The 24901-nt window shown below is 37.5% G+C and overlaps 1 protein-coding gene across 2 annotated transcripts; it reads left to right on the plus strand.

The window, feature by feature from the left end:
• The first annotated feature begins 1648 nt into the window (after window positions 1–1648).
• BTBD10 (BTB (POZ) domain containing 10) lies at window positions 1649–24894 on the plus strand. 2 transcript variants are annotated; one of them, XM_010073368.1, is made up of 8 exons: window positions 1649–1807; window positions 14726–14919; window positions 15604–15889; window positions 18560–18662; window positions 19390–19510; window positions 20617–20814; window positions 22173–22283; window positions 23755–24894. In XM_010073368.1, the coding sequence occupies exons 1-8, from the start codon at window positions 1707–1709 to the stop codon at window positions 24063–24065; spliced, it is 1425 nt and encodes a 474-aa protein (XP_010071670.1). In that variant the 5' UTR covers window positions 1649–1706; the 3' UTR covers window positions 24066–24894. The 2 variants fall into 2 exon arrangements, with proteins under 2 accessions (XP_010071670.1, XP_010071669.1); XM_010073367.1 differs by lacking the exon at window positions 1649–1807 and adding an exon at window positions 8573–8883.
• Window positions 24895–24901: the final 7 nt, after the last annotated feature.

Consider the following 24901-nt stretch of genomic DNA (forward strand, 5'->3'; position numbering starts at 1 on the left):
GTCTTTATTTTTGTATTGCTTGTGCATGAAAATGGTATGTTGTATGGCACCTAAGGTTGGAATGACTGCTGCTGAATTTATAAACCAGCCTTCCTTCCCCTTGCCTCCTTAATAATATTTTTTCTGTTTTGAAATAGGTTGTAGGTTTCTCCTTGTTAAGCATCTAAACACACCTAATAAATGCATGTAAGTCCTATAACCTTCTGTGTTTGTGTAGCATCATCACACATTGATCATGCTTTGATAACCTGAATTTCCAGATATTACACAATGAAATGCTACTCAGGGCTTTTTTTTTTTTTTTAATGAGAAAATTGTGTATTTCCTGTAATTTTAAATAAAATGTTTTTTCCTTTCCTGACTCTATATGGACACCTGACCATAATAGTCTTCCAATCAAAAGATGTTTAATTTTAGAAGCCGTAACAGGAAAAAACCCCAACCCTATGGTGGAGATTGTATGCTTGGTATAAAATCAGTTTTCATTGTTAGAACTGAACATGAAAGAAAAATTCATATGCAACTAATGTTTTTAAAAAGTTTGTTCTCTACCATTCCCGTGTAATAAAAATTTTTAATTCTAAATTTAGTTAAGAGAATAAAAATTTTTAAGAAGAACTTTTCTATTTGTTATGACTAGAGGTATTTTTTTATTTGTTAAGCTACCTTGTTTTAAAGAAGTCTCAATTTCTTTGGGACTTACCTCCAAAAAAGGATAAGTTTCATTGAATGTAATGGAAGTATAATAAAGGGGAGGGGAAGATACAATGTTTCTAAAATATTTAGCTTAATATTTTAGAGAACATAGTAGCTTTATCTTTCCATTACTTAGTAGACTTATCTATCTGTAACTGGATATTTTCCAGATGCTGTATAATCATCAGCTGTTCACTTGTGGTTACTTATTCGTTTTTGTAACCAGGTCATTCTGAACTGTACAACTGTAGTGACACAAGTGTCACTTACAGGTATGACTTGAACACCAGTCATTTAAGATTGGCTATCTTTATTGACATTCACCAGGTTGTTTTATCTATAAGTGAATTTTATGGGAGTTGAACATAATATTTGATCCCAGTGAAGGAAGGGTAGGCTTATAATGTCTACTTTTCTGTTAAATTTTTGGGACTTTTCTGCAAAAGTAAATGGAAGTGGAGTACACTGACTGTTTCTAAGGATTCCCGTTGATTCCATTTTGGAGTAAGGACTCTGATATAACTGTGTGTTAATCATAATTCTGTTTTCCTCTTGGGCAGCCATTCAAATTAGTAAAACTGTTGGTCTCTTGTACAGTTGGGATCTTTCTTTGGATTAACTTTATCCATTTAAGAGAAAATTATATTGTGTTTGCCTTGTGTTTTATAACCAGTGACTTTTCTGTTTGGACACAGTGAAATTGATTGTGGCAAAACTGAAGTTGTCTCCCAACATTTGTAGAACTGTATTTTCTATAACAAAATAATTTTTTTAGTGCAAGTGTCAGCAAAATGCATAGATTATTGTCATGCAATTTAGAAGTTGTGCTTCAGTATATCCTATTTTCTGTAATCTTTATTTAGAAAGCCAAAACCTAACAACACTAAATTCTACATGTCTAATTTTTTCTGTGTGGCATTATTTAAAGGTGAACACTGCTCTCTTAATGTAGGTTGTGAGTGCTGCATGTGTGCTTTTCAGAGCAGTAGTGTGAGGAAGCTGGCAGTGGAATGGCAGGACGGCCTCATCCTTATGACAGTAACTCCAGTGATCCAGAGAATTGGGATCGGAAATTGCATAATAGACCTCGTAAACTTTGTAGACATTCAAGGTAGGTGCTGTGTACCATCTATTGCATCTCAAAAACTATAATAAAAGTGCATTCTAAAGGCTACTGTATCTGGTTGTGGCAAGTCCTGTCATAAATTTTTGTAGTTCTTTTTAAGAGAAGTGCTGCATAATTATTTTAAAAGATATTTTATAATCTAACTGATTTGTCAGCTTCCCTAATATGTGTTTGGATTTGTTTTGCCATGGGTGGGATTTTAGTCTGTTTTTAAAAACTAAATGCCTTGTATTCATATCAAAGACACCAGCTGAGTGGCTAAATATATGAATTTTTTGGGGGTGCTTACTAGAAGTTACTTCCTGTTCATCACTTTTTAGTTATTGGTCTCTTTAATTGGCATACTTAAAATAGGTGCAACTTGTTCACAGCGATAACTAACAGTTGCTTGCATGCAAGTATCATGCTCTGCAGTACTTTCTTTGTAAAGCTGTGTGTCAGATCTTGCTTTCACCTGCATCCCTCACTTTAAGAATGTTTTTTAAATGCTTCTTGATTTGAAGACATTATGAGGTTAATTAGTGTTTTTCCAGCATATAGCATTCAAAAATGATCTAAGCAAAGCAGTTACCTAGCAAATGTATGTGAAGAAGCATGTTTCTGGAAATATAAGCGTCCAAATAAGTGTGTGTCTTCCAAGTACTTTGCCCTTTTAGAAGTGCTAAATATAACTAAAACATCTCTGTTAGCTAGCTAAAATTGCTAGTGATTTAAGCTTTCCCTCTTGCAAGATGATGGGAAAAGAGCTAAGGAGCACATTCAGTAACAGCAATTTAATTCACACTTTTATTGCATAGATTCAGATAAACTGGACATAAGTGTTGCCCAAAGTATTTCATGGGCAATTAATATTGCGGGTTATTCTCCTGTCATTAATTCTTGGATAATTGCGAGACATCCAAGAGGGCAGAAAAAAAGAATGCACCGATAATTAAAAGGCTCACAGGGAGACCCACGTAATTATAGGCCTGTCTGCAATGTGAATAATGGAACAGTTAACACAGAACCAAAGAGGGTGGCTGGTGCTACTGGTCAGTATAGGCTTATGGAATATAGCTTTGTACAGTTGATGTTTTTATTAAGATGATGGTGTGTGATAAGTGTTTGATCTGTGCTCCTTATTTAGGATCAAACTGTGGTGCAGTATCAGTAAATGAACAGTATAGATATAATAGGGCTTTGTGTGCGAGTTGGGGACTGTTCGCTGCCAGGTCTCGGAGTGTAATTGTAAATGGGTGATTCATTGCTGTGTCCAGTTCGTGTAGTTCGTCTCTGATCCCATGCTACCTCCCATGACTGATGATGTGGAATAAAACCTAAAACTGATTATGATGCAGATGACCCATGATGGGGAGTGTTAAATAATTAAAAGGACTTGTTAATAGCATGTGATCTGAGTGGTTTGATAAACTGGGTGCAAATAACCATGCATTCTTCATATGACTAAATACAAAGTGAAACATTTAGGATCAAAATAATGTATGCCGTTTTTTGTAGGCTACATCAACTGAATTGTTGGTGGTACTGGCACTGTAAAGAGCACTGTCCTGATGGGTGGGCAGTTGAACATCAAGCTTCCAGTAACATCATATGGTTAAAAGGGCTGATGCAGCTGTTGGATATATAGTGAAGTTGTTGGAAGTCTGGTATCAGCAGTTCAGCCCCTTGACTAAAAGGGATTCTGAAGTCATAAATATCTTTTGAGGCAGGGAAAACTCAAAGGTTAGATAATGACATGTTCATCAGTCTCTAAAGACCTTTGCAGAAACAGCACTATGATGAAGAGCTTTAGTCAGTAGGCAAATTTGTAATAAAATGTAGTGTCTGGAAGCTGAAGCTAGGTAAATCCAGTTAAGAGAAACAGTGCACATGTCTTACCATGTGTGGTCTGTTGTGGATTATCTGTTGGGGAAATGTTTAAATAAAAAGCTGTGCAGCTTTCTAAAAGATGTGGACAAGCCTTAACACATGGAAGTCTATTGCCTGTGCTTTTCAGAAAGGCTGCTGTTGATCACTTCCTAAGATCTGAATTCAAGGTTCACATATCAGAAGGTATGAAATCTATACCTCTAAAATGATTGCAGCTAAGGTGGACATATTTCTGGCAAAACACAATTTGTGTTTCCATTAAAATTCTGAACAACCAGTGTTTTCTGGAAGTTTTAAATGTGTATGGTAGGCATATCGTATTCAACCTAATGTCTGACTTTTTTTCACAAATAATCTAGGCTCATTTTGGAAGACTTTGTGAATGAAAACCTAATAATTTGAGGTTGTAATAGAATAAGGGATAAATTAAGGAGAAATATTTTGTTACCTTGTTCCTTTGAGATACTTGATTACGTCAGAGAATCTAATTATTGGGAAATAGCGTACTTTATTCAAAAGCCTAAACAAAATAATTTGGTTTTGGGTTGCTGAATATAGACATACTACTATAATTTCTGACTTAGTTGACACTTTTTCTCCAGACAAGTGAAAGTCTTGGGGGAAAAATGCAGTGTGAGGGGAAAAATGCTTTTGGAGACCAAGTTTTAATCATATAACTTGAACAGAACTGCTTTGTTAAAGGTTTTGAGTACTGTAGTCTTACCTCTCTTGCACTTTCAAAATATGCCTTGTTATCATAAGGAAAAAAATACTTCAGGTTTGAAAATTGTAATGGTGAAATAAGAACTTTTATTATAAATCTCAACAAGGGAGCAATATTGAAGAGAGATGCTTATTTGGCATTTCTTGGAGCTTTGCGGTGTTTAATCCTCCACCCTTACATTCTTAAAATAGCTTAGATAATTTTCTAGACTCATAGAAAACATAATCTAGGACTGAGCTGTCCTTCTGCGTGTAAGGCTTATGTGGCAGCAAGGATAGCCACGGGACTGGGTTCCCTTCACTGTGCCATCTGTTTGAGGCAAGGGATGTGTGGCAAAAACTGTCTAAGGGGGTGTATATATTAAACAGTTCCACAGGTTAGCATTATGTGTTCTTCTAGTTTGGTGAGTATCCAATTTTTCAAACCTATGGCAAGTTGTACTGTTGTTTTCTCTCCTTTTTCTTACTTGTTCTGAGATGGGCAATGTAATGGAAGACTCAGAAGGGAGAGATTGAGAAAATAAGGACTAAAAACAGAATGCAAATGATCCCTGGTATCAATTTGAAGAACCTGATGGGATGAAACGATATGGTGTTAAAGTTGACTCTAACTAATGATACAGTCTTGTTTGTCCAAGCTATTCCAAAAATCTTTGAGATGCTTTTTATTTAAGTACATGAATAAGATTGAAGAAAACTTTCAGGACCCAAATGTTGACTAAACAGTGGCTAAGGTTCAGGTAAATGGTCTCGGAATTCATATTTTCATTAGTAGGTATTGCTCTTCTGTATTTTTTTGTATTTAATTTTTCATTGGTTATTAGCTTCCCACATGTAATTGCTCCATAGTGCTGTAGTTTTTGTTATTTTTGTAAGACTCTATTTCTGTTGTACTAAGTGTTTTCTCTGGAGTTGCAGTGAAAAATCTGTGGCTTAAATTTGCCTCTTCCTTAAGATTTATCCTGGATTTAATTTTCTAAACCTGCTTTTGTTTTAGTCCCATTTGATAGTTCCTTGTTTTTTCATTCTACTTAGAGTCCTGTCTGCCCTACTGCATTAAAGAACAAAGTGTGGCTACGCTGTGATTCTGTTGTCATGGCTCTTGAACCTCCTGAATCTTTGAAAGTCTTCAGTTTCTTTGAAAAGTTTTCCATAGATGACAAGTTATTATGCAGGTGCTGAATGCTGAGGATTTTTTTCCCTAATATTATTTTTGCATGCTGAGAGGCTGCATTCAAGGGTTGTGAATGCAAGTGCCACTTGCCTCAGCATTTTGTAAGTACATGAAGCATCCTCAGAAAAGGTCCTTTTCTCATCTCTGGAGTGATACCAGAATGTATAATCTGTTTTCTGCTGCAGGATGGGGTTTATTTCTCTTTTTCTAAATTGGGTTTCTAGCGTTTTCTAGCGTGGGGCAAGCCTACAGCATATATGACATGAAAAGAATTAGGCCTGCTTTGCACCGTGGGCTTGGGACATAGTCTATGAATTACCATACATTGTCTGCTTTAAGTGAACTGCAAAAGTGCCTGCTCTTAATTGTAATATGGTATGGGCAGATCAAGATATCTTCATCTAGATTTTATTGGCACCAGGATGTAAAGCTCTCAGAAGAAACTGAGATGGACTGGGAAGAGATGTTCTTGGAATCTAGAAAAATGGGCTGCACTCAGTAAGGTCTTTACAAAAGAATGTTAGACTGATGCTTTTGAAGGTATCTAAGATATAGTGAGTGGTCTTAAACAGTTTTGTGGAGTTTTTTTTCCTTCCTTTTTAAAATCCTTAGTTTCTGAAACGGTAGCTTGTGAACACTGCCGAGAAGGAAAACTAAGTGACTTCCTGTACAAAAAGCACACTCTAAATCCTGTTGAACTTGTCCAGCACACAAATGACCTTTTCCAAATATCATTAGATATTATTTGTGGTGGACTTTGGCATCATGCAAAACTTGACTGACTGACTGACTTCTAATTAAGAAACAAAGCACTTCAGAGCTGAAGCTATTATGCTCGGAACTGTGATGCCCTAGAATTTTTGTGACGTACTCTCTTCTGCATTGATGTCTGTGTCTTTCTGCTCTGAGAGTAGAAACTATGATGGCTTGATACAGGTTCAGAAAGTGTTTGGACCCACTTCTTCTGAATTTTAGCTTCCAAAGTTGGGTTTTAATAGACGTAGGTACTTTCCAGTTCCAAGGAAGAGAATATGCTTCTCAGTTTCTTAAACTTTGATTTTTACCTGGCATCCCATTTTGAAAATGGAATAGGAATTGGTATGTAAATAAAGTCAATCAGTGGTTTTTTTTTTTTTATGGAGGTAGTGTATTTGGATGGCTTGACAGAAGTCATGAGGTGTGAATGTATACCTACCTAAAGGTTAATTCCTTGCTGCTTGAAAAATCTTTTTGGCAACTGAACGCTCATGGGACTTTTTGTTGTTTCCTTCCTGAAATGGAACAGAATTACTAAGAAATGTATTACTCATAGTTGATAGGGCCCACTTAAGACCAAAATTAGATTAATATTTAAGAACCTTGGAGGAGGAAAGTTTTCACAGAGTTGCTGTGTTGAGCTGAGGGAAGATCCTGTAGCACTCCCCAGTTCAAGCAGAGACAATTCTTTCTGAGGGCTTACTTACTGGAGGTTGAGCCCCGAGTTAAGCGTGAATGCTGGACTGTGCTTCTACGAGATTTTGATGGGTGCATGTCCTGGCCTGAGGGGTAGTTTTGTGGGAATCAGGAGCTAATTCATCTATGGCATGTTCTCTCTACCTGAAATAGGAGTAAAGGAGAACAAAACATTTTAATTCTGCTGTGGAAAAAAGACCTCACATAGGGAACCAGTGCTGAAAGAACCGGAGTGCGCTTGCACTTTTCCTGCTGCTAGGGAACTGTTCTATTGCGGGCAAAGAAGTGCCTGAGAAAGAAGGTTTTTCCAGTATGCTTTCCGTACAGCTTATTATAGCAATGTCTTCCATGGCTTATTTTGAAGGGGAAAAAAAAGCTTACAAGATTGATGGTTATTCTGCCCTTGGGGCATGGGGATTGTGGTTATGTGAACCATCGGAAGACCCTAAAACCAGAAGAAAAACCACTGGCTCAGGTAACTGAAATTGTGTGAGCAGAAACTTTCCTTCCATGTCTGAAGAGTTGACTCTTCAGTCTAGAATGTCAAAGCTCTCCTGCCTTTCTGATCACAAGTCTCTAGTTTTTCTTACTGACCTCACCTTTATAACAGGTCTTCTGCTGAGCAATCCCTCTTATTCCTTCAGCTTTCATCATATTTTAATTTCTACTCTACTGCTTATGATACCCTGATTTTTATTTATTATAAGACTCGCTTTTAAACTATTCTTGCAGTGTATTGTGGCTCCTTAAAGCAGCCTACAGACATTCTAAAAGGAGTAATTTAAAAAAAAAAACAAACTGTAGGATACTACTTATCCTCCCCCAAAGAAAAAACCTTTAGAAAATTTTATCCCGACACGTATATTAATTTGCTATATTGCTTTTTGTGCTTGGTGAGCTTGACTTTCGTGGAGCATTTCATGACGAACTGATCTGAAGATGCACTACATCAGGACTTGGTGAACTGATTTCTGATCAGTAACATAGTGATTAGTATAATTATATGCTGATATTTAGATAGTCATGAAGTGTAGTACATTTTTCCTGGATTAGACTTGCTGGAAAAGGGATATTTGTAGTTAAAAAATGGTGGCTGTGCTGCCTTGTTCTCAGAAGGCTATTGCTTTACCTGCTTATGAACTCAGTGAAAGGTGAATTAATTTTAAATATTAATCCAGGCAGACTTCACAGGGAGAAATTAACCGTCCCCTGAAATTTGCGTGGATTTGTCTATCTTGAATGATCAGGAACAGAAACGAGAGATGTGACAAAAGAAAGTTAGCAACAGCGTTTTCAGATGTGGTGTTTGTGTGCTGAAACCCGACAAGCTGGCAGGACTAGAAATAGCTTCGCAGATGGTACTTGACACGGTACCGCGCAGCTCTCCTCTGGTGTGCTCCCCACCCTGCCTGTCAGTCGCGGTACCCAATGGCTGCGTAGCGATGGGAAACGGCAAGTATGAATTCAGCTCACAGGAGGCGGCGAGGTCAGACGTCAGTATTGCGCTACGCATGGCTGAGTCAGTGACTGTGAGAAATTGAATTGAATTAATATCTGGAGGGGTTTGCGTCTTTGAACACTTAATGGACCGTATAGCTACAATTTCTTATCCTTGAGGGGAAGATGATGGAGGAAAAAGTAAGGCTCGCTGATGGTGGAATGAACTACTGAAGAAATTATGGAAATATTAAATATGCTGAACTTAACAAGTAATGCCAAAAGATGCTGATCTGGCTTTCAAAGCTGGCTTCTTGGAAGGAACAGAATTCCTTTGTGCTTTGATTTCAAAATTATTTCCATGCTTTTGTGTTTCCTCCCTGATAGAGGCAGAAACAAGAGGAAGGTGCGTATCCGTTAACAGGAATAATCTGTGGGCATTATTCAGGAGAAGAATGAGGAAAAGGAAAAGCACTGTCCTTTGTGTGCACTGGTCAATTGAAATGTCTGCTGACAAAGAACAGACTTCAGGGGGAGGAAGAGGGGCATAAGCATTGTCATTGTGTAAGTCCTAGCAATACCAGCAGAACAGATTTGTTTTCTTCTAAAGCCTTAGCATTTATATCTCTGACTTAGTGTAGAGATAAAGCTCTTATAGCCCTATTCTACAAGTGTTATGTGAATCATCCTAGGAAAGCATTGGATCTCAGTTTATATTTTAAGAAGAGTTAGTTACATTAAGTTTTAGAAGATAAAAGGAGGGGGGAAAAAAGGGTAAAAATCTTGGTTAATATTCCACTGCTGCATCCTTTTCATTTAGATAAGGTTTTAGGGTGGTTTGGGGGGGGTAATAAGTATATTGATTTAGCACTGTAATTCTATGTAGAGAAGAGCCTGTTTTATAAAACAAGTATGTTTATTGGCAGTATTCAGTAGGATGCACATGAAGTTTTTTGTGTTGGAATACATGCTAATTGTTTTGGCAGTAGAATTAATTCAGTTTAATGACTTTTTTTTTTAATAATTAGTAATATATTCAGAGCAATATGTTGTTATGTATAAAGACAAACTGAAGCTCTCCTTCCACAGATGACTCCAAAGCATCATTAAATTGAAGAACATTTACATTTTTTAAAAACAGCTCTTCCCTTACTGCGAAAATAGGAAGCATACCAGTATGACAACTGTGCCATTTTGGTGGTACTCTTTTTCCTCCTTTACATGATATTAAATAGGTTTGATTAAATAAAGCCTTGAGCTTATTTGGTTGTCTTTGTGAGGCAGCTGCTTTGAAAGAAAATGCCTCTTAACGAGGGCAGAGCTTCCTTGATCTCTGACTGAGGAGGGAAAATAAATTCTATCACTGACCTGAAGTTCTGGAAGGGGTGCTGTGCTAGTGTTCCTTTGGAGACAGGAAAAACTGTATTGATACTGAATTTGTGAAGATGGCCTGAATATACTCATAGGGTCGGGTGTTGTTTTTTCTTTTCCCCTCTGTAGGAAAGTAATTGATAAAGCAAGACTCTCTCACATTCACTTTATAAACTTTTGGGTACTAGATGGTCAACATACATGGGGCTTTTTCCAGTTTTAGTGCATGAGGAAATGAGGCTGTGGGTTTCAAATGTTGGCTTTTTTTTTTTTTCCTTTGTTACAGCTTTAAATTAAATGCAATATGTTATTAAGCATGCAGGAGAAAATTTTGCTTATAGCTGGTGTTGTACCTCAGTCATTGCCCGTGGTTTCTATGACGCAGTGCAGCTGGTGGTCATCACTGGGAAATTAATTGAAAGTTGACATTGCAAATACTTCTTTTCAGAGTGAAATAGAAATCTGAAACTATAATGACTTTCTTGGAGACTAGAAGTAATGCACTGTGCAGAGCACCATTGACTGTTGTAGGTTGAAATTACAGATTAATATAGTATGGCAGCCGGGTGCCACATGACACCAACAGCTTCCTGGCACTTTTAATTATCAGCGGTTCACTGCTGTTTGAGAAGTGTTGGTGTTTTAGCTAGTCTGCATAATGCTTCTCTGAACCATAATGCTTCCTAACAGTTTGTCTGTTCTTGCAAATGGGGCAGCTCTGGTTTTGTCTGTCACTTTTCCATCAGCTCAGGTAGGTATAGGTAGGTAGCTGTGTCGGCACAAATGTCGAACTCCCTAGTGAATGCCCCTTTGGCTTGCCTGCGTCACTAGGACAGGTTTGTGGTTAAAGTTCCCTTTTCTACAAATGTTAGGACTTATTGAACAAAATGCACTGCCAAATCTTAGTTAGCAACCTTAGAAATCAGCATTTTAAAACTATTGAGAGAGTGAATGCTTTGATCTAAGTAATGCATGAAATAGAGTAACTTGTAACAAGTTTTGTATTGCTGTTATGGAGAAAACGGTTTTTGCATTTCCCTGAAGAAACAACCTTCTGTTCCCAATGGCCTTGTTAGAGGGGGAAGATGATATTATTAAGAAGTCCTTCTATCAATAAAATAAAAATTATTTGGTAGTTCTGATGTCCTCATTTCTTTTAATGCTTGCAACTTCTTCTAAAGCCTCTTGACAGGAAAATAAAAGCCTCAGGTCATCTTTCATATGTACTGGCCACAGATGTAGCTCCTTTTTCAGACTAACTGATAGAATAGCTCAGTGACACAGTTCTCCTAGTCAAATATTGCGGAGTAAAGCCAGTGACTGACTGTTCTGACATGCTATATTCCACCTCTTTATTTTCTCTTTTTTTTCAGATTTAAGCTCATTTTAGTTGTGTTGTTTATTGTAGAGCAAGGTTGTATTTCAGTGGTAATATTTACCTGAGTGCACATGCTGTCCAACAAAAGGAACTTCAGATTTTGTCAGGTATATATCAAACAGATCAAATAAATTACTTTTTTTTTGTGTACTGTGACTCAACAGTGATCAGAGTTAGGATTCACATTTTAGATGGCTGTTATTAATATGAGTGAAGATTTGTGATTCAGATGGTGCTGTCTTAAGCCAAACTGCATGAATTCTCAGAAATCTTGCACTTTTGGCTTGCATTTTGCACCTTCTGGCTAATAGGTAATGTGCCAGTCTCACAGCGTTAATCTGTACAGTAAAAGGAGGAAAGTACAACATAGAAGCAGAGCAAATTAATGGTGTGGCCAGCTGCAGTTTGAACAGCTCTTTGAAATTATTTACTAATCCATCTGTTTCAGAAACAATTAATTTTTAAGGATCCTGGGCTCCTCCAGCTGGCTGCCTCTGCCTCTTTCGTAGTGCGGTGTGCTGAACTGATGGCTTGTGTCTGTGCTCCAAAGGGATGGGCACAGCTGGAAGCAGGAGACACATTAACCTGTGCGCACTGGCCTCTCCTCGCAGGCTTGCTGTACGTACCAAGGCAGAAGTAGCCCCAGTTCCGATACTGGGAAGGTACAGCTGAAACAGTCGTGCCTGGCGTGTTTAGTCCTTAATTCAGACGTGACTAAGGAGGAAGTATGATGCCAGCTGAGTCAGTGTTACTTCCTGTAGCACCTGTTTTTCTCAACTCCTGTAAAGAGATTATTAACTAGGGCTCGTCCTACTTCAGTGTGAATTCTGAATCACCGCTTAGAGGGCAGTGTGGCTTTAGATAGTTTTCTGGATTAAGAATCAGATTTTAATTGCCTTCTCTGATAAAGGGTAATTCACGTCTACTCTGCCAAAATGCGCAATAAGCCTGCGTATCCTTACAGTGGTTCAGTTTCATTTTCTAGTGTGTTTCTCTTATTTAAAGGAACTAGGGTGCTTTAGCTATTGAGAAATAGTGAGTCATACCTTTTGATACTATAAAATGTGCCACCTGCAAAACCCTAGTTTCTCACAGCATGTTTAGAAATATTATCAGGGCTAGGATCAAAGTGCTGCTTTAACAAAGGCCTGATCACATGGGGCCTTATTAGGATTTGCTGAGATATTTTGTCACAGGATTGCTGTGTATGCGTTTGATCACTACACACGCCTCCCCACCCCCCGTGGGATAGTAGGTTATACCATGATGTACAAGTATAAACATGCAGATGAGATACAGAGGTTCTTTTTTGTTTGTTTGTTTTTAAATAAAATGACCATTTCTTGGGAAGTTTAGCTGTAGAAGGAATGAATATCATAATGTATAAACAGGGGGCGGATTTTGTTTTCAAGTTAGACTTTAATTATAGGCTGTAATCCACATTTCTGATAATTTGTGGGCCTATTTTGTACCTATTCAAATGGTTATGTTTTGTATGCATATATATATGAATGAAAAGGTGTAAAGGTTTTCCTAAATTGTTGAAAAGGGGGGTTTGCAGATCTCACTCTTACAAACTTTTGCACATTTCACTTTCATAATAGAGAATTTATGTTTCTCTAATAGAGAATTAAAACCAGTAAGGAGACACGCTGGCCATGCTGAAATGCTATATATCTTAGTGCGTTCAAAATTGCATTGGAAGTCCTGAGGAAAATTCTGTTTCTTTGTAGTGAAAGTGGTTGGATCATCTTTATCCTTGGACTGTAAATCTGAGCATTTCCAGCCACAAGCAAGGCTTGCAGTTCTTTTGCTTTATTCAATAGACATTTGGCTGACTTCATGTCCTAAAGATGCATGTCTTATTGCAGCATATTTTAAGCTTGGCAGGAAACAGTATTGCAGCAGAATCTCTCTGCACCAGGCTTCTGCTTTATTGGATATGAGATCCTTCCCTCATTCAAATGGAGTGGGGAGAAGCTTGTTTTCCTTAGCTCAGAGGTATATTTCTTATCCTTTACATTGTGCTAGTACTCATTTTGTGCCAATGTAAACTGCATAAGATCTCCCATAGCCTTCTTGTTCTGATTTAAGCTCCTCTTTTTATCACACTGAAACCTGAAGCTGAAACATGTCCTGCTAGATGTTAGCTTTTTTGAATAGTCTTGATTTTTTTTTTTTTTTTACTTTAAGCAATTTAGAGGACATTCTGCTCAACTTGCTTGTACAGTTCATGCTTTCAAAATTTGTGATGCTTTTCTTAGCTAGGTCATTATTCTTACCTCTTTGTGTTCTTGAATCCTACAGCATTCCTAGCAGTCATATTTAAGGTCTCTTGGTAAAAGTTGTGGGATTTGCAGGCTGCGAGCAAGTGGGGCATTGAGGCTCCTGTGGGAAAATGTGATCCCTCTTTGTCTGTCAGACCTTGTAGCTGTGCAGACGTCTATCTCAGTTATCCAGTACCTGAGCCTTTTGGAAAGTTCTTCAGTTAAACCCATAAATAAGAATGTTGTCATGCCCATGCTTGAAAAGTAAATAACAAAGGAACTGATTTAGGAATTCCAGTTGGGTTCAAGGACACATATGTCTGTGCTGTACTGATGTAAAAATTTATTTTTTAAAAAGTACAAATAAAAGGCGTAAGTTTTTTGGCAAAAACAACAATAGCTGCTACAAGTTGTTATTTAATTTCTAGATAGTTTCTGAGAGTACTAGATCTTAAAACTGACAGGTTTGGTTGGTAGGTTTAATAATTAATTGCAAAATGTAATCAGTATCTTAATTTAAGGAATGTAACATAACTTAATCAGAGTCTAAAAAAAAATCTTAAACTGTTACATTAAAACTTGCTAGTTTAGAACAAACGTCCTACTTGTTACTGACAGTGCTGTAGGTCTTGGCTTTAATACTATAGTTCATATGTTTGCTCTCTGGGTTGTGATGGCTTACTATTGTTACCTCTAAGAGTAAATGAAAATTTAAAAAAGAATGTGCAGAAATAAATCCTTGCCCTGGTGTGTCTTGATGTATCAACTAGTTTAAGGTTGATCACCCCTGTAAAGGACAAAAAAGCAAAGTCAGTACTAAAAACCTGTGATCTGAGAAGGGTTTTCCAAAACAGGTTTCATTGCAAAAAATTACCCCTAACTTTTCATAATTTGATTAGAACACTTAGTTTAGCAGATAAAATTCTCAGTTGTATTTGACTTACCTATTCTGGAAGGCATTTCTGTGAACACAGGTTGACAGGCAGGCTCAAGTGACCAGGCAGTGTCTCTGTAGATCACACAGCAATAAACAGGTTACTCTTGCTGTCTGCTTAATGTTTCAAATCATTGTTCTTGTTTGTAAATATAAACATGAGTACAACAAAGAAAATGGAGGTGGATAGTATTAATCTTGAAAACATGAACCTGGAGTGTGAATGAATTTAAAATTTAAATGTATAATGTTTCTGAAATTTTGAAATGCTGAACATTTCTCTTTTTTCTGTTTTCAGCACCTCATCTCGTATTGCTAAAGGAATAGACTACACAAAAATGAGTCTCCATGGTGCAAGTGGTGGACATGAGAGATCAAGGGACAGACGCAGATCAAGTGATAGATCTCGCGACTCATCCCATGAAAGAGCAGAATCTCAGCTTACTCCATGCATCAGGAATGTTACTTCACCAACAAGACAGTATCATTCTGGTGTGTTGAGATCTATAGCACTTCAGGATTAAAATTCTTAAGCTTAATTACTATTTTGTTAAAAGAATATAATAAAAAACACTATTTGTTGGTGCCACAACATACAGATTTCTTACATGTGCCTTGCACTGCGATTACCCTTTTTTGATAGGTCATAACTTTTTCTTCAGTCTGCAGTGTGTATTCCTTTATGATGCTCTTATTTAGTTCAAATCACAAGAACAGTCTCATTTTTCTAAGATAATTGACTAAACATTCCCCCTTTTTTTTTTGGTAGGGTTTAGTTATTTAGAAATATAGGAAACATTTATTTCCTTTTTTTTTTTTTTTAAGTGACAAAACTTGGTTTGTTTCGTTGAACTACAGCACTAGACATGAACTGTGATGAATGGCTTTTATATTATGTTGAGTTGCTTTTATAGTACTAAAATGCTGATTTTTTTCTTGTAAAGGCTTTGGGGAGGTGAAGGGGCTTTGTCTAAGTGGTAGAAACTTCAGGATCTCATATATGGACAGTTATTTTTGAAGGTTTCTTTAACTAGAATAGATTTAATTGAAAGAATTTGTACTTAACTTATCAAGTTGTCATGTTTTGTGTCTGGAAACACATAAGCTGCATAAGGCTCATGTAAATCTATAATTTCATTTCCTGTTTTTCCTCCTTCTTCCTCGTCCCCACTTAAGATCGAGAAAAAGATCACAGTTCATCTCGACCAAGCAGCCCTCGTCCTCAGAAGACTTCCCCTAACGGCTCTGTTGTTAGCATGGGGAACAGCAGCAGAAACAGTAGCCAGTCAAGTTCAGATGGGAGCTGCAAGGCTGGTGGAGAAATGGTGTTTGTATATGAAAATGGAAAAGAAGGAGCTCGGAATGTAAGAACTTCTGAAAGAGTAACACTCATCGTGGACAACACCAGATTTGTTGTAGATCCTTCTATCTTTACTGCACAACCTAATACGATGTTGGGCAGGTTTGTATCTTTTTTTTTACTTAACCTCTACCTATAGAAGACAGCCATAAATGCTTTGTAGATATTAATAGTGATTAAATAGCTGTTGAACTCGTATTGCTAGAGCTGATCTGCTAATGTTTAATATTATCAGTTTGCAAAGGTCTTTAAGTGAAAATCAGATGTAAGTTCTCTCTGTTTGTCAGAGAAAAAAAGAAAAGAGGAGACTGAGGGGTGACCTAATTAATGTTTATAAATACGTGAAGGGTGAGTGTCAGGAGGATGGAGCCAGGCTCTTCTCTGTGACATCTAGTGATAGGACAAGGGGCAATGGGTTCAAGCCGGAACATAGGAGGTTCCACTTGAATATGAGGAAAAACTTCTTTACAGTGAGGGTGACAGAGCACTGGAACAGGCTGCCCAGAGAGGTTGTGGAGTCTCCTTCTCTGGAGACATTCAAAGCCCGCCTGGATGCGTTCCTGTGTGATCTGATCTAGGTGTCCTGCTCCGGCAGGGGGATTGGACTAGATGATCTTTCGAGGTCCCTTCCAATCTCTAACATTCTGTGATTCTGTGAGATGCCAATAGACATCTATTGCCTAAAGACAAGAGTTCATAAGTAAGTTAACATTTCATGATGTACTCATTTCCTTCTATCTTGCTGGGCATTGCTTTTGTATTCAGTCTGCCCCATTCTAGCTCTTCTTTTTAAAGCTAGCTGCTTCATAAAATGAAGTAGTGAGTATTGATAGTCTCTTTCAAAATAGCAAGGAGGAAAACCTTGAAGAAATATTTTTGCTTAATGGGCCTACCCTGACAACACTCAAACTCAGCATATTTATCTTCTGAAATACTTTTTGGGCAGGTGAATGTCAGTGTAACACATCAGAGCCTCTCTACAAAGAGACCTAACACTTAAAATCGTCAATCGTTAAATTAAAGTCCACAATATGTGTAATATTTTCTGTAGAAATTCTAATGAGCAACATATTTAAGATGTGTACTTGGTGAGAGAAGATTCTGTACTTTCCTTGCTTGAATACTGGCTGGTTTTGCATTACCCAAAGGTAGAGAGAACTGCTTCCAAACTTGTGGCAAGAAAGAAATGAAGGTTTATGTCTGTGTCACTTTGGATTTGGCTTTTTCTTTAAAATGTGGCTGCTTCTCAGCCCATAAGGATGTAATCATATTTTAAATACATATGTATAATGCTGTTTGCCAAGGTACAGGTAATACAGTACAGTAAACAATTTCTGCTTTGTTTAGATCACCACTGTGTAGGATAAATAGTACCTTGGTTCCCTATTTTGTGAAAAGTCAGGGGAAGAGTTACAGGGAAAGCAAAAAATGCTTCTCTGTATAAACAGTAAAGGGAAATACATAGAAGTAATCATTAGTAGAATTAAATAATTGATGTAAAGCATTTGTATTTGTGTAATACATGTGTACATGTAGAGATCCAGACTAGCAAACTGAGGGTGCATCAGTGTGTCACGTAGTGAAATAGTTTCCTTTTTCATCCCCAGCCTCAGAGTATGTGATTCTGGATAATGCACTAGATTTTTTTTTTTTTGGTATGTGTTGTTGAGTTACTCTCCCTTTGGTATTGGTTAAAGGCACAGGTTTATTTTATCTTCTGCTCATTCAAAAGTAGGTTAATAAAGATAGGTTAATAAAGATATGGAAATACTGCTCTAAAATGTAAGTTATTTATAAATGCACTTTCTCCCAATGTCAGTTCATGGGACACTGAACAGGAACAGCTTAGCTAGTATGCTCTATGAGGTAAAAGTAACTATAATAAGAATGTATTATTTGCCTTAAGCCTATATGGTGTTAGACTGCCTTTTTCCTAAATATTACTTCTTGTCTTGAGTGGTCAGAAAACACATGTCAAATCACTAAGAGAAAAAAGTTACTTCGTTCTCCATTGTAAATGTGCACAATACACCAACTCTGTTTCTTTGGGTTGCCATTGGGGTATATTTATAAATAAAACAAAGAGTAGATTGCAATACTTTTTGTAAGCATAGGGTGTAATACTTTGTCATAGGTGTGTTTTAAAAAGTCAGCTTTTTTTCCTGGAGATCTAATGGGATACTGTAGATACTGTTTGGGAGTTGCAGTTTTCTCCTTAGTCTAACTCTCCTTGCATCGTAGCGGGGAGAAATATGCTGTACATGCTACCCTTAAGTACAGGTATCTTCTATCAAAATATTTTTTTAACTTTTGAATTAACTAAATCTTTTAAATTAAATTGAGTTGCATGTACTTGAACACTAGGTTCTGTTTCTTAAACTACCTCACAGGTCTTTAAGTAATGAGAATTCCACGACAAAGCCTGTTCTGCTACATCACCCCACAAATGCCAAAGATGACATGTTTGGGGTTCGCCCCACCTTTGTGGTGCTGGCAGGAAGTGGCCTGGTCTAACTTTTGTTTGATCAAAGGATATTGGCAAGTTAAGACTGAAGAATAAAACTAGACTTTCCTGAGTTACACTACCCCGCTTTCTGTTTTCTTGTGGTCTGGCTAAACATAAACCAAACTGAACAGTGTTACATACATAGGAGAGAGAACAGACTATTTTTTTGCTGCCATTTCAGTACAATTTTTGACATTTTACTTTTCAGATTTACAGGAAAAAAAATAATATTAAATTCTAACCAAATTGCTTTTATTCTTGAGCAGGATGTTTGGATCAGGCAGAGAACATAACTTTACACGTCCTAATGAAAAAGGAGAGTATGAAGTTGCTGAAGGAATTGGCTCAACTGTGTTTCGTGCTATTCTGGTGGGTTTTCTTTGTGGCAGGGGCGGGGGAAAGGCAGGGCAAGTGCTGTCAGAGCAAGCACTATGAGTATTAAGAGGCATAGCTTCTTGACTTAGCCTTGCTTGCATATCTGGACTTTGGATGGAATAAATACTGCTCTTCTGCTTTGCTCTCTAAAGGGGAAAAAATGCTTGATATGAAGACACCCCTAGGTTTTCTAGACATGTGCATGTCACAGCCAGGGAGACAGAAAGCACGCATGAAATGAACCAAAAAACTACTGCCTGACAGAAATTTGTTCACTTTCTCCTATACATCTAGTTCACCTAGTTCAGATATATCCAGCCCTTCTTGTGCTGAAATTCGATGGAACAGAGTACTGGAATTTAATTTACTGCAGGTCAGAGAAGAAAAGCAAACTTCAGTGTGAGAAGAAAATGGCTTTTCATCAGAATCAGAACAGCAAAAGCTGAGTGAAGTGTAGATAAAGGACAGTATACACACACCAGAATGATCAGTGTTGCTAGCTGTCACTTAAATAACAATTTTAACCAGAGCTCACTGCTCTGGAAGGCGCTCAGAAAATTGATAAATTTGAGGACAATAAAATTCACAAAGTTCAACATACGTCACTCTTTTACATTTTAGGGGGTTTGCTTGTGGTGAAAGTATCATAAATGAAATGATGAAATGTTTCTGTCAGTGAATGTTGAAATGCATTGTGCTTTTGTTTCCTGCATTACTAAAGGATTACTACAAGACTGGAGTGATACGCTGTCCTGATGGGATATCTATTCCTGAACTGAGAGAGGCGTGTGACTATCTCTGTATCTCTTTTGAGTATAGTACTATTAAATGCAGAGACCTCAGTAAGTACAGAATTTATTAAAATAATTTGAATTACACAGACTAACTTAAGCAAATATGGGGGTGGGTGTTAATTCCAAATTGTATCCTTTGTTGAAGTAAGGAAAATGCCTGATACTACATGAGCAAAATCCATCATTTTTTTAATCTCTTATGTAATAAAGCTCTAAAGACAATGGATGTATACCTTTTGAAAAATAATGTTCCTTACATTTCAGTATCTGCTATTCAGATATTTTTCTGCTGTGGCCACCTCCGTGGAATACTTAAACTCTGTTGATGCATTTGTAGTACAGATACAGTAACATTAAAAGGTATCTTTTTTGCAGAGGAGAGGGAGGATAATTTATCAACTCCTTGCTTAAGAGACTTGGGCTGTGGTGGTAACAAAAGTAGCGTAGCTTTGGTGGTGTAAGGTGCATCATGGTTCCCAGCATGTAGCGTCTCTTCAGCTGGTTCCTTCCCTGACCACAGCCAAAGTTTTAGCCAATGTTTAAATGACCCAGCCTGTGTCTTTGGTTCCTATGATCTCATGTTTGTGCAGCGCAAGGCCGAGCTGTGGTGTTCCAGCTGAGATCTGCATGGGGCACGTGTGCCTTCACCAGCAGTGCTGTGACCTTCCAGTGTGTCGCCTGCTGAGTCACGCTCTCGGTGCACTTTGTCATTAGCAGAAGGATTTAGCAGCTCACACTGGGAGGGTTTTGAGAGGCTTTGTTTTTAAGCTACTGCTTATGAAAGTTGGGTTGCCTACTCTACTCTTTCAGCAGCTGGCTTAAATAATGTTTTTTTAGGAAGCCCAAGAGGAGTATTGCACACAATTACCAAATGTTTAGCAGTAGTAAAACATGAAGGAGGTCTCCTCAAAATTACTCCACTGTCTGCCCAATGTAATGTTAGTATCTGCAGGACAGTCCTATTAGTTTGAACTTCTGGGATGGCTTCTGGTAAACATTTGAAGAAGTTCTGATCTTATACAAGCTAACAGACAGTGTCTTTACAGCTGTGTGCAGTAAATACTACAAAATAAACAGAACTGCTTTGTTTTCTTATTCCTGCCTTTTTTCTTTACAAAGCTTTCAATGTAGCTGTGCTTAAAATTTTGTTTCAGGTGCTCTCATGCATGAATTGTCAAATGATGGTGCTCGCAAACAATTTGAGTTTTATCTAGAAGAAATGATTCTCCCATTAATGGTAGCCAGTGCCCAGAGTGGTGAGAGGGAGTGCCACATTGTTGTGCTGACAGATGATGATGTTGTTGACTGGGATGAAGAGTATCCTCCACAAATGGGAGAGGAGTATTCACAAAGTAAGTTTATTTTCATTGTTTCCACAAAGCCACACTATGGTAGAGGTAGCAGTAAATGTGCTGATTTAACTTGAGTGTACATAAGCACCCTTAGCAAAGTATTTGTTATCCCTAATGCCTCATGAAAAACTTAGTTTTGGTAGTTCTGCTTCAAATTTTGCTTCACACAAGCATATGTTGCATGTTACATTCAAGTCTAATTAAAAATAAACTTATTTTTATTGTTAAGGCATTGTCAGTCAATGAAGGGGAAGGAAATACTTTTTCAGAGTGATGAAAAAATATATAGGAGTCATGTTTATTGTGGGGGAACAACTAGAACTTTTTTGGGGAAAAAGTGTCTCTTAACATTTTGGAAGTATAACAGTTTGGTGTATAGATGAGTAAAAGCACCGGTGAATGGAGTGCCCTTCCCTGCATCAGTGCTGTCCTTGTAACTCCAAATGTTCCTTCAATGTGAAAACTTGAAATTCAGTGTTTTGTTGGAGGGATGCAGGAGCTGGAGATATTCTTTCTGTGCCAGTAGTATAAAATCTTAGAATTCTCTTCAAAATATTATAGGTTTTTTCTTCTTCTTCTTTTTTTTTTTTTTTTAAATAAAAAACTCCCTACCAACAAAAACCTCTTAACGTTTTTGGAGAATACAAACCTGCAGCTCTTCCTGAAGAAGGGAGAGTTGATTTAATATAGATCAAATGTGGCTCTTCTAATATAGTGACACAATTGGCTCAGGTTTTTGGGACCTTTATGTCTCAAAGATGTAATTAGTTAAGCACACGCTTGCCTTTTGCATTTATATTTTTCATGAACAGTTGACTTGGATCTCTGCAGCTGTACAGGATTGATGCCCTCAGTCCCTTCTTCCAAGGTGCTATAATTGAAAATTCAAAGGTGTCCCTCTTGTTCTGCTTCACAAGTCTGGGTTTTCTGAAGCTGATTTGCAGATCTCTCTTACATAATGGCAAGCAGAATGGAAAGATTTTTTTTAATGTCTACAGGAATTCCATAAAAAAAAAAAATGGAGGGTTGGGTTTTTTTTGCAGAGGTGGGGTTGGGAGTATATGATGTGGTTTGCTTTGCGAATTGTCCTGTTGCATTCCAAAACCCAACAAAAAAAGACCTTAAATGTATAAACCAGACTAAATTGGTAGGGAAAAAGACATGTGCAACCAACCCATTTCACAGTGCCTTCAGCCATTTTTCTTGGATTTCTGGTTTGGATATTTTGAGGAGTTCTTGAGTCTCTCCCCATATTCTGAAATACTAGAGCAAAACAGTGAAAAAGATAAATCTTGATGTTTTAAGAATAGAAGTTTAATTCTTGAATACAGTTTTTCCTCATTAAAATGTATTTTTAGTTATTTACAGCACAAAGTTGTATAGATTCTTCAAATACATTGAAAATCGAGATGTGGCCAAATCAGTTCTGAAGGAAAGGGGGCTTAAGAAGATCCGACTGGGCATTGAAGGTAAGGGAAGCATTCCTAACTCTTGGGGGGTTGGAAAAAGGTCTGCTGCTCTTACGGGCTTTATGATTGTCCTTGCAGTTGAAGAAATAAGGGTTTGTTTCATCTTTAATATTGCAATTACTTGATGAAATGGCCAGAGGGGGAGTGGTACCTGATAAACAACTGGTCCAGGCAGAAAACCCGATGACAGGCTCATGACTGGTTTACAAGACATACCTAGCTGCTAGACTGTTTGCAGAGTAACTTAGATGGTTTCCACTGACTTATGACTTGCATCTCATGCCGTTTGCCCTTTAGTTTTCATGCAAGATCTTCTCTGTTTTCTATTTGGAAGTAATGATGCATTTTTACAGCTTTGTTTATTCTGGTTTTGGTCTGGGTGCTTTACAGGGCTTGAAATGAAAAACTTCATGTTAAGTTGCAGGTATTTTCTTTCAGGAAATACAAAACTATCAAATGGATCATTGAAGTGCAAAGAAATATTAATCTGAAATAAACAGCCTGTCATTCAGGAGGCTGATCTGTAAAAAAATCTCAGCTCTGGCTTTGCAAAAGATAACTACATTAAGGAGTCTTAGATTTTTATCGTGAATGTAACAACTGGGTTTTTTTGCATTTCATTTTCCTTCTGATTGTTGACCCAAATATTTAAAAATCCAGCCTTTATAATTTGCAGGATTTCTGCCATTCACTCACGAAGTTGTCATAGTTACATTTGTAATCTGCCAACCAAATACAAATGCTTTTAACTGCGTGAGATCTCTGGAATAAATAAGTTAGCTGAACAAGGTGTGAGCCTTCAGACTGACAGGCCATTCAACTAAATGAGAACTGGTTTTGTGCGTAACGCTGGCTAATACCAGATTATTTCTGCTGCCATTTCTTGTTTTAGACAGAGGACAAGTGTTTGACGAAACTTTAATGCTAGTGCCCCATAATATGTAATTTCCTAGTAATGGAAATTATTGCTTAGACAGAGGGAAGAGATGACTCAAATGCATCCTAACCAGAACTGGTAATTGGTCTAAACCGATGTATTTTCATCGTCTGGGGGAGCTGGGAGGAATGCACGAGGACTCCACTGGAGAACTTAAATCCCAAATGAGAGCGACACTGTTCTCTACTTCTCATTTCCTGCTCTCCAGGTCATAGTGTTTTAGGAATAGCTGGCTGCTTTTGGCTCGGGAAGGAGCAACTAGCTTTGCCTGTAAGGTTTGGAAGAGTTGTTTTGTGGCAATTATTTTCATTATCAATATCACTCTAGCCTCTTTCCTTACCATTTGATTGGTAGTTAGACTGCTGTGTTCTTTTCATAGATTAAGAACATGATGGCATCTGTTTCCATTCAGGATGTTGATGGTGACAACTGCTAATCTTCACTATCCTTCACACATGCTGCCTTTTTGTAAAAGAAAACCCTGAACTAAACAGTGCAGGAAATGTTCACTTCTGCTGTACTCTTGTTTCTTAGGTTACCCTACATACAAAGAGAAAGTGAAAAAGCGACCAGGTGGAAGGCCAGAGGTGATTTACAACTATGTCCAAAGACCATTTATTCGAATGTCATGGGAGAAGGAGGAAGGAAAGAGTCGGCATGTTGACTTTCAGTGTGTGAAAAGCAAATCTATTACAAATTTAGCGGCAGCGGCCGCAGATATACCCCAGGACCAGCTTGTGGTAATGCATCCTACCCCCCAAGTAGATGAGCTGGATATTCTGCCTATTCATCCTCCACCTAGTAACAGTGAGATGGATACTGAGGGGCAGAACCCACCTCTCTGATCTAGACTCTTAATAAAACAAAAGCATGCTACTTTAAACTGACTCTGTACTCAACTCATACTACACTGCAATGCCAGTTTTTTCCATTGTGTAACAGTGTTTAGGATATTGCAGTACGGACCTTTGAAAAGACCAAAGGGAGTACCTGATTGTTTTTGAAAGAGTACAGATCAAACATCCTGGGGTTACAGTTACATACATGTATGTGTTTACCAGTAGGTTTGTGACATTGGTTGATTTGTATGCTGGACTGTCCTCATTCTGAAGCCCATCAAAAGCAATGGGATGCTGGTGGCTAGGGTACATCAGTATTGTTACACAGGGGTTAGAATGCAGAATTGGAATTGATAGTAGCACTTTATAAATGGTTGGTAAATGGAATTTGAAGCCATTTTTTATAAATGTATTGCACAATACTAACAAAGTGCTTCTATCAAAAGTATTAACTGTAAATAGTTTTGCTCTGAATAGATTGACCCTTTTAAAGTTATTGTATATGGTTGAGCACAAAACTACTTACTCTATTGGGTTTTTGGATTGAGGACATGATTCAATTACCCATGTAACATCTTGTTAAACTCGAAGTTCTTTAGTGAATTTTTTCACTTGTTTGCAGCGTGAGCCATGTTCAAAAATTGTGAACAATGGAGAGGGGCTTTATCTTAAATTTTGCCTTACCTTAATCTGTTCACAAATATTTATTTAATACATTTTTCATAAGTAAGTGTCATGAAATAGGAAAATGCAAATGGTTCATTCTTCATTTATTAATGATTGTAAACAAGTTTTCCATGCAAATAAAGTTTCCATTATTTTAATGGGTTTGAATTATCTGT

This window comes from Pterocles gutturalis, unplaced genomic scaffold (assembly GCF_000699245.1).
Source record: "Pterocles gutturalis isolate BGI_N339 unplaced genomic scaffold, ASM69924v1 scaffold14192, whole genome shotgun sequence".
NCBI lineage: Eukaryota > Metazoa > Chordata > Aves > Pterocliformes > Pteroclidae > Pterocles > Pterocles gutturalis.